This window comes from Morone saxatilis, unplaced genomic scaffold (genome assembly GCF_004916995.1).
Source record: "Morone saxatilis isolate NCDOM2014 unplaced genomic scaffold, NCSU_SB_2.0 Contig18, whole genome shotgun sequence".
NCBI lineage: Eukaryota > Metazoa > Chordata > Actinopteri > Moronidae > Morone > Morone saxatilis.
Window position 1 is genome coordinate 3754402 of NW_023339740.1, and position 11130 is coordinate 3765531.

The 11130-nt window shown below is 38.6% G+C and overlaps 1 protein-coding gene across 1 annotated transcript in view; it reads left to right on the forward strand.

Moving 5' to 3' along the window:
• Window positions 1-11130, forward strand: part of LOC118328086 (kelch domain-containing protein 8A-like) — a 31358-nt gene that overhangs the window by 19965 nt on the left and 263 nt on the right. Inside the window, exons 5-6 of the mRNA XM_035661690.1 lie at window positions 4402-4566; window positions 4717-4935. Of these exons, the coding sequence (XP_035517583.1) occupies window positions 4402-4566; window positions 4717-4935 (384 nt within the window). The remainder of the gene's footprint in view (window positions 1-4401; window positions 4567-4716; window positions 4936-11130) is intronic.

Genomic DNA, 11130 nt, shown 5'->3' on the forward strand with positions numbered 1-11130 from the left:
TATACAAATCACACAAAAATCACTTTTAAAATATAAATAAATAAAGATAAGAAAGATAAAAAAGATAAGAAAGAGTTTGTGTGCAGGGTGGGAGGGGGTCCATACAACAACATAGCTAAAGCAGAGCAGCTCCGGAAAAAAACAGTTACCAGCATCCAACCTACTACTGTCGCTATTAAGTTGGCTTCAAATGAGGCTTAACGTTCATACAGTTTCTCTTTACTGTCCCTCAGTGTTACAACATTAGTCCAAAATCCCCAAGCCTGAGTAGACACTTAGCAACATGCTAACACAGTTCAGCAGGCTAAATAACCAACATTAACACTAAAACAACATAAACATGGAAAAACTTACAGCTTCCAAATTTGAATTTGGGTCACAGCCAGTAACGTTATCGATCCATCGTTGAGCTCAAACCTTAGTGAGTTATTTGACATTGTGTCAGTTAGTTTGGAGCTGAGTAAATGTGCAGTAAGTTAAGCCCTGCAGTCTCCAGGCTGCCAGTTGTGAGGACGGGGGAGTTTTGACTTCCTGACTTATATGACTTATTGTCTATTAAACCATACAATTATTAAAATATTAAAACAAAACCACATTGAGTAAAATATATTTCAGTATTTATTTTCATAATCAATGTTATTTCTAACAATATAGCATACGTTAACATACCTCAAGTCTGCATATGTTCCTCCTGCCCCTGACAATAACAAATTAAGAAATGCTTTTCTCCTTAATCGATTGTCTGACCACTGAGATATGGACCAACCGACCACAAAGTGTCTACCCTAAAATCCAGAACATTAGCTGACTTAGTTATCATTATAAGCTCTGTATAATCTAAGTATAATTTCTCTACAGGGTCTTAGCACACTTTGAAAATATTCCTAAAGCAACCTTTGGTACAGTATTTCTCTGTTATCAAGAGACGTTTTTAACAGCAGCCATTTTTGCTTCACTAAATGGAAAGGAGCCTTAATTAGTATCATTGGTAACAACAGTGTTTACCCTACCCTACTGTTTCATGTCCAAATGGCTGCTGTGAAAAAGGTCTTTACTGCATATGGTGATTTTATCCAACACTAAAGTTATGGTTTTTTCTTATAGGATATAATAGACCTTTTTCAAAGCAGCCATTTTGACATGAAATAGTAGGATAAAAACAGGTGTTACCAATGATAGTAATTCCGTTCCATTCAGGTCAAACCGAGTCAGGGTGCTGCTATTGTGCATGTTGGCTCACTGGAAAGACTGTTGCACTAAATAAAACTGAATTATTATCATTGGTAACACCTGTCAAACTACTTTATATAACGTTTTCAAGTCAAAATGGCTGCTGTGTCTTGTCCAGAGTCTCTCCGGGAAAGAGATTTGTCAGCCAGTTGTCCGTCACAGTTACTGTAGTAGTCAAAGCTGAACAGACTAGGTGGAATATTAATAACACTTCCACGTGAAGATTGCTCCACCCAGCTTCTGTTACCGCGACTACATGCCGTAGTGTGGAGTATAATATAAAGTATGAGTGTGCACTTATTTGAAGTCGAAGTGTAAATAATGAATGTGTTGTTGCATTCTGAATGCAAGTCGTGCACCAGATCATATCAATCAAATTGCACATTTGGAACCATGCTGCTGCCAAGATTCAATTTAAAGACTTTCACAACAACAAAGCAAAAGTTTTAGGTATTTTCCCCAAGATGTTGAACTGTATGAACAACACTTCAAACAACAGTTCAATACACTTGAATTTTAAGAAGTGTTCCCTTTTGATGTCAATGGAGCAATTTTTGGGCTCTGACTCTTAGATTTATTCACACATTTTGAGTCCAGCAGTCTACATAAATAATAGTATTCTCAGCCTCACACCTCTTCAGCCTCGCATGAGTTTGTGTGTCCAGCCGTGTATCTGTCAGCGTCTGCTGGAACGCAGATAGATGCTGTATACACACAGACTTATTGGCCGCATATAGGCTTCATGGTGCTGCCCTCTCCATCTCCCTGACCAATCTTCAATCCGCAGCCCTTTGCTTGCAGTTTCATCCCCAAACTCATCCCCAGCAGCTGGAAAAGAGACAAATAGCCTGACAAAATGATCGATAGGGCCAAATTAAAACAAATATGGTATTTTTAAATGGATAATCAGTCACCGAAATGACTAAATGATGCCATTTTTATTGACATTTTTAGAATCTTTATTTTCCAGATATTAGATAATGAACTTCAGGTAATGAGCTTTTCTATTCCCCGAAATGAATATAAAGTATTTGGGAAACTTTGTTATTTATGTAACGTAGATGTATGGAGGTTAGAATTTGAAGCAAATTGCTTTATACACAAACACCTGAAAAATGAATAAACAAAAACTTAATAAAAATGCAGATTGTTTCCCTGCAGCTCCTTTTCTCTTCGTTCTGACGGTTAAGGCTGTATCCTCCCTTGTGCCAACACTCTCACCCACTTCCATTCTTATGCTCGATGTGTCATGCCAAAGTGCCAGACGCGGACTCTTGCATTTTTATTCTGCTGCTGTACTCCCTGTCCTTCTCGTGTCTGTCACAGTCTCCTGCTTCGTCACGAACTTCTCATCTGACTCTCTGGCTTTGCACATTTTTAGCACTTCATAAAATGAAGTGCCAGTGAGGTGTTTCTGTCTGCTGGGATTGGTCTTTCACAAGCTGATTATTGTTGAGCAGGTTGTTATTGTTTGACTAATTTTAGCAACATTTTTGAGAAGGTTGTCATATACAGATTTCATACAGCATCCTTTGGGTCTGGAAAGTATTTGAAAGTGCTTGGATTTGCAGAGCAGGAAAGAGATCCATGAAAGTGCTTGGAGTCACCAATATGCCATTTTTATACATTTGGAGAGCTGTACCAATCATGATCTACTTCCTGTCTCTCTCAATGTTTTTTTGAGGTTTTTTTATGTATAAGTTCCACAATATTTGGCATAACCATGAAGTAACAAGTATGGTTGAAAAGTGCATTTTCTTATGAGTAAACATCAGATCCAAATATGTTGATTTGTTTTGTACCAACTATTGATGACAAAAAAAAATGGTATAGTAAGGTCAGACACTAACATTCAGTAGCAATAGCTGAACCTATTGTGAACCTATTGTGACGTCACCCATTTGTTTGTGGAGTACCATTTTGAAGCCTCGAGTTTGGCATGGTGGTCATCGCTATGACAGTTTGTCGGAGCTCAGTCTCATTGGCTGTGCAGTTTCTACTTGTCCATAGAAGATAAACAGCACACTAAGAATTTAGCAAACTGTTTAATGAGCTCATAAATCAAGGGATTAGACCGCATGGTTTCGGTTTTTATTGCAGCCCATGCAGGTGCACCTGCAGGTTTAAGACACTTCCTGGTTGGCTTCTCCAGATTCTCCAGAATCTACAGATTTGTAATAGGTACAGCTACTAAATTGTACATACCCTGAAAATTCATTTTTAAAGCACGATATGTCAATAACTCAATTCCAGGAATGTAAAAATATATTGCAAAACAGTTAAATTGCGGTACAGATATGTGAAGATTTAAAACGGTGAAATAAAAAAAAACAAGCAGAGGGCGCTATCTACTTAAAACTTTGTTTGACGTCCTAAGTCACTAGCGGCAGTAGCTGTATCTGGGTACAAAGACACCAGTTTCATTTTTACAAAGAGAAGGAAATATGCATATATTTTTCATTCATAATTTGTCTAAAATCTCATTTTGTTAAAAAGTCGTGAGAAAATCCTGTCGTGGACCCAGTATTGTGAATTGTATCAAAGTGGGAGTGCATCATTATATCCCTACTTGATTCTGTGAAAAGAGATAGCCGGTGATGGTCAGAGGCTTTTTTTTTATTTTTTAATAAAGTTAAAATTGTGTTTTTTAGCACGTATGACACGTTTTCCAACATAAAGAACTTTTAAAACTATATTTTGACATAATTATATGACTATTACTGTACTGCAAATAAGTGCATATTTAATGGGACATTGCCTAATTTGCATAATTTAATGATAAGAAAGTACAAAGTAATTTGCAAGAAAGTCTTGTATTTTGGTCTCTATCTATCTAAATTTTCATCCTGTTCCCGGGTGGTGCCTGGCCTTTAATTTTTTCTACCATCTAATTACAGTACATCATTCAAGTCTTTGTATTGTACTGCTGGGTAAGACAGGTATATCTGATCTATGTGAATTATTGGCCATTCATTTTGAAATAATTTGTCCTTGAAAGTGTTTGAAAAGTCCTTGAAATGTATCATTGCAAAAAAAGTGTTCACAGACTGAACTCAAATCCACTGAACTTAACACTTAAATATGTTTAAAACTGTGGCCTCACAACTTTATATAGACTTCATAAATACATGCACTCAGATGGAAACTCTGGCTGTGTGTATGTGTGTGTAGATGGCCGGGCTCTTGCTGTGGGGGGAATGGGTGCTGACCTGCTGCCTCGTAGCATCCTGCAGCAGTACGACCTTCGAAAGGACGTGTGGGCGCTACTTCCTCCCATGCCGACCCCACGCTACGATGCCAACACACATCTGCTGGCCAACAAGCTCTACGTGGCAGGTACAAGCACACCAGTGTGGGTGTGTTTATACAACAGTTTCACTTTGTGTGTTAAACATCAAAAAAAAAATCTCGCAATTTCAATACCATGTATAACCGTCTACAGAGTAAAAGGATGAATGTTAGTATTCTTTTTATACAATCTTCCAGGTGGTCGGCAGTGTAAGCGACCAGTTAAGGCCTTCGAGGTGTACGACGCAGAGACACGTTCTTGGACTACACTGCCCATGATGCCTTGTAAACGTTCGTATTGGGGCGTGTTATGGGACACAAGTGCACGGTTGTGTCTGCTCGGAGGACTGCGGCAGGGAGGAGGACACCAGAGCTCCAAGTTCACCAAGAATGTCAACATTTTTGACACCAACCAAGGTACGGAAACACATTTTCTTCATCTAGCACATGGAGTTAAAGCACAGACAAAGTTTCGACCCTGCCACTCCTCCCCTGTTGAGCCTTAATTCTTGAATTAGAACACATACACATGCGCACACAGCACAGTATGTGTCAAAGGGGTCGTTCAAACCCTCTGAAATCTCCATGGATGTCAAATATGTCAGGATTAATTGCACAGAAATGTTTATAAAGCGATCCAGTTGGAACTGCACATACAAAAAGTGCCATCTTGACTTGATTTGATGATTTTTTTTATAAGCAGGATGTGACTTCAGTGAAAAGTTGGAATAAGGACAACATTTAAAGCTGCTTTTTATGCAGCTCTGTATCCAAAACTATAGATGATTGGTTTTGTTGGCTTATTGGAAAGGTGTAGCTTGTGTTGTCTTGATGGTTTTAAAGGAATGGTTCTACATTTTTAACTTTATTATCGGGTTTATTAGTACAAAACATAGTCTTGGTTAGCTTAGCTTAGTTTAGCATATAGAGTGGAGACAGGGAGAGAGCTGGTCAAAGTTCAAAAATATGACTTGCAGCACTTCTTAAGTCGTCTTATTTGCATGTTTCTTGATTGTTAAAGCTCTACACAAGCAAAAACATTTAAAAATTACAATTTGTATTGATGAACAACTTATTAATTGGCACAGTGCCGGTTTCCACATATAATCAGAACAGTACGTTACAGGGCAACTTGATTTTACACATTATAGTCTGTTTAAATGTCACTAAAGTCAGTGGCGGTTGGGGCTGAAGACACTGCTGACCTCCTCATCTATGATATAGGCTAGAAGCTTAAGGCTCCATTAGCAGCATTACACACCCGAATCTCTGATCAAAGTATCGTTGGTCCAGTTGCTTTGTGGGTAATGTAGGAGCCAGGTTCTGATAAGGAAGAAGAATGTGTGGAATTATTAGTTTGATGCTTTTTTTAAACTGTTTATTGTGAGTCAGACAGAATGTACCTAAATTGTTGGAGTGTTTGTTTAAGCAGTCAGATTTACAGCTAGTTAGCAAGGCAAGCTATATAATTATTTTTTTTATATAATATTTTATATATATAATATATATTTTTAATTATATAATTTCCCTCTGGGATTATTAAAGTATTTCTGAATCTGAAGCTGCTTCCAGTTTTTATGCTAAGCTAGGCTAAAATACCTCCTGACTTCAGCTCCATACTTAATGCTCAGGCACAAGATATATATCAATCTCATACTCATAAATAATAATATGCATATTTCCTCAAACTATTCCTTTAACATTTTTTAATAAAAAATAATCAAATATAAAATACCTGTCTGTCATGTCTGCAATTCAAAAATAAAAGTAATTGTGTTAGAGTTGGTTAGCTGAGATTTTCATCTCATGGGTTACATTTTATTTTTTGCAAATGTCTCATCATCTTTTTTTCCTCTGTCAGCATCTATCTTCATTTTGACTTAACTGTCATACAAAGCATCCATTAACATCCACCTCACCATGAATAGAAATGGTCTTCCACTCAAACAGGCTCATTCCTCTCTTAATTCTGTGCACACTCCGTGTCCAACAACCCGCTGAAATGACTTATCCCTCCATCCAGCAAAGACACCCCAGAGTAGCAGGTGAACAAATTGAGGAGGGACCGGAAGGAGAAATGGGAGAGCAAAAATCGATAAGTCATTTCAGACAGCTGGATATACGGTCACACGTCGGGATTGGTGGAATGAAAGCCAAATAAAGCAGAGCATGGGAGTGATAATGCTAATGTATGATAATGGAGAGAAAGTTTGCCTTGTGTGTGAGAGATAGAGGAAGAAAAAAGGAAAGGAAATGCCTTCCAACACACACAAACCCAAACGTTCACGTGCATATACTGATGCATATCCACACGCTCATGCACACACATACTGGGAAGGCAGCCGTACCCCGTTCCTCCAATCTAATTTTGGTGGAGATGAGATGGGAGATGAGCTGCGGAGGGAGGGCTGGGAATGAGGAGTGCTTTAAATTACAAGATCCAGAAACAGATTGCTTTATTATCCATCTGCAGCAATATCGCTCCACACACACACACGGTCATGCAATCTGCTGTCACACAGTGATATTCTATTACTGCTCCATTCCATATCGCCAGTATTAAGACACACGCCTGTTAGGTGTTGCTTTGGCATTGTAGGCAAGCTGCAACAAGTACGACCGAAAACACAAAGAGTGAAGAAAATGAAAACCCTAAAGAGTCAGTTACTAAAAAGAATATGTTCTCAGCTTCCTCTAGTGGTATCCAGCCATGCAGATAGTTTTGGATTAATTTGCCCAGAAAATGAGGCCAGTGAAATTCACAACACAATGAAGGTTTCAGTGCTGTGAGCAACACAAACAAAATTTCATTCACCTCCATCATATTGTGGCGGAGGCAGAAATCTCAGACGGATATCTCAAAAGTGGGACAAATAAAAACAGAACTATCTATATGGCTGGAACCTGCCGGTTTCCACCACAGCAACTTTTCCAGGAGCCCTAGAACTATTTTAAGAACACAGAACCCTTCCATGCATCACGATTGAAAGAATCAGGATCTGAATTCAGTTCCTCCACTGCAGTCGTTCTCTACCTTTTTAATGTCAAAGACCCCCAAACTGATACACATCAGGCTGTGTATTTTATAGGATGTAGTCTCAGGGATCCCCATCTGAAAAATTTAGTTATTCCAAGTGTGTGAAAGAGAATAATCATTCTTATACATACTTGCATTGGGCTAACTTCTTGTCAGTGAAATAATAGTGAAATAAAATGTTGACCATTTTCCCTAGAACCCCAGGACCTCTGGGAGTCCCCGGATCCCAGTTTGAGAACAGAGAGCAGTGAGCAAGCACTGGGTGCCACTACTATCAATATTATGATGAAGGACAGACATTTCTTGTAACGTTTGTTGACATGAAAAAATTGAAAAAAAGCAAGATAACCAGAGAGAGCTAGAGATTGGAGTCTTGTTTGAGAGAACAAGAGAGTTAAAAAGAGAGCAACAGTTAATTTGCTATTTGATTCAGTTTGGTTACATAACACACTAACACTAACTTAGTACTAAGTAGGACGTTTCCTAAGAATATATTGAAGAAAATGCCTAACATAATAATTAGCAATGCTAGATAAGTCAGTAGATTATTAATGTACTAAATTATCCTATATTCACTTTTAGCTCTTTAAAGGAGACCTGATACTGTATAATAATGTAGTTTTTTCATCTTTACTACAAAGGCCACAGTGCTTTACTACCTTATCCATGATTGATAATAATCAACTCTACTGTCTTTTTCGGAGAATATGAACTTTAAATGCACAGTAATACCTGCAGTCTTCCTCTCAGGCTGCATACATCCCCAATAGCTTCCGCCAATAAGATAGGGCACCCTCTACATTGCCCGAGAGAAAAAAATTGGGGCAAAAACATGCACAAATTACTCACTTCTCATAAATGTTAATTGCTGGGCGCATGGTAATAACTGAAGGCAACTCAGATGTGTGTGTATTTTTATCAACTCCTGTATCCTCTCACTGGAATGTAGAAATTACCCCCTTGCCTACTAAGGCAGAAATAGTATCCATGTGTGAAAATTGTATCTCAGGGCATTTGTTTTTTAATCTGTTGTTGGACTAATTAGCCTCTTCTTCGTGGTTTTTCAGATGCTATGAGAATTCAAACAGAAATGTACAAAAATTCATCTTAATTCCTGATTTGTGGATCCTTAGAAGGGACAAGCATTTATAAGATTTTACTTTCTTTACTTCTTTGTCAATTCCTGATCAATTTTGTTGATCAGGTTTTCAGAGTCAACACTATGGTTTTATTAGTTTCTTTGTGAAATGAGGCCACGCTTTGGACCATTCCCAGCTTGCTGGCATTGATAAAATGAATTGATGGTGGCAACAAGTTCTCAACTGGAACCAGTTCTCGATTCCCACTCCTACTCCTAAGTGCCTAGAACTATTTGGCCAAGAATATTTATATAGAATATAGAATAGTTTTGTTATTTGGGTGAACCGAACCCTTTACCGACATAACTTAAAATTATGCATTCTCCAGGTTTTGCTCCATCCAACAAAGAAGCCTCAGTGAAGCATGTAGAACAACAATAACAAAAACATTAATGACGCAGCCCCCCTGGGGCTAACTAGTAACAAATGTAAATGTGTTGTCTATATTTGATTTATGTCCTGCTTGATTGTAAAAGCAGGTAAAATGACAATTAGTGCAAATGCGGTCTTGTTTTAGCCGTTAATGTGGGCGATATGTAGTTATTATAAAATGTCACAACATAATGGCGAGATTCTGTCCAAAGGGATCACCTGTGTGGTCAGCAGTGTCTGACAGACAGATAGAATCCATCAAAAGACCGAGAACCAATCACTATGCTTTTCTAGTTTTAATCACGATGGACAATTACAGAGGGGAGCTGTGGACGAAATTACTCCCACACAGACTACAAAGCCCAGTCTTCAGAGAATCGCCTCATCGCTCTCATTCTATTGTCACTCTCTGTCTATATTCTCCCTCTCTGAATTTTCTCTCTCTCCATCTCTTTATTCTCCTCTGCCATCTCCCTCCAGAGTAGAATAATGCATGCTGGTGTTTTCCTTGCATCCTACAAAGAAAATCTTGGCACGAAGACTCGCGTTATCCCTCCAAAGCAAACAGGAATAAAGTCTGCAGTCGAAACTCAGAGTCTCAGAGGATTGGACCATAAGGCTGTAGCGTGATGTGTTGACGCAACTGTAATTTAAAGAGGAAAATCCAGGCTGTAACACCATAAGCACTGTTTAAAAAAGCTTTGTTGTAATGTGCATTCTGCAACCACTTTACTGATGTTGTATTTTATTTTCCATTTGTTGATAAATAAATAAAAATGATGATATCACAATATCCAGTACAAAGTAAAATATAAGAAAGAATATAATGGTGGTTTCTGAATCAAAGTGCAGGAAAGTTTTTAAATTCATACAGTCATGAACAGTAGCCTCAACTAAACAAAATGCAGTGCAACCACAGGATGTGTTCTTGTCAAGGGGTTCAGTTTGATCTTTTTAAAGGTGCAGTGTGTAGGATTTAGTGGCATCAAACGGTGTACTTGCAGATCGCAACTCCCTCACTACACCCTCCCCTTCCAAGCTTGAAGGAGAAACTACGATGAAAGGAACGTAAACAATAAGTAAAAGATCATTCAAATAAAGTAAACCAACATATACAGTTTTGTTGATACATACGTATATACGTCACATATACACCCAGGCAATGATTCTGCAGTGCATCTTTTGAATTTACATCTGGGGGAATGTAAACAGCAGCAACCAGATAGTGATGATAATATGGTTTCATCTCCACATAAAAAGAAGCACCTAGCATCATCGATGTAAACAGAGTCCTACTCTCGTCCTGAGCTCTGTCGGCTCGCAACACAGTCCCCCCATCTAATGCTTGATCCGGGATGTTGATGGATCAGGTCTCTGTAAAGATGTGGGCACAACAGTCTCTGGTTTCCCATTGATTGGCCAGCCTGAGTCCCATTTCATCCAAACCGGACATTAGCCAGGAGCAGCCTTAAGTCCAAGCTGGACCAGCATGGCTCCTTTCCGACTCTCTTCCGTCCTCTCCTGGAGCGACAGCACCCGCTGTGGTGGGCTGGTCTAAGGCTCTAACAGTTATTAAGAACTCAAATTGGACTTACCACCCAGCTTTAGTGATGGCAGGTGCACTCTGATCCAGGGGAGTTGGCTCGGCGTTTGTTGAAAGGCATTCTAGGAAATGTAGTGAAGTAGACGAGGCAGGTTAGAAAAGTTCAATTACAATTATTAACCAGGTTGGGCTCATTTCAAATGTTTCTATACTAGGGATGTGCATCTCCATCACTGAGGCCAATGTTTATGCGTATCTCAATGTATTGCCAGCGACCTGATTATGATCTACCCATCTGTAGTATGATGTTATGTAGTTCAACATGGTACAGATAGTTTAATTTAATTTGATATATTTGGTTCTTCTTAAAGCTGCAGTAGGTACATTTTATTAAAAAATATATATGTTTTTGTCTTATTTGCTCATTGGTTGTTTTTGTTCAAACCCAGTGGATTCTTGCAAATGCCATTAGGAGCACTAGGAGGAGCCAGAGGAACCTGATTTCTTCTCAGATTATCTGT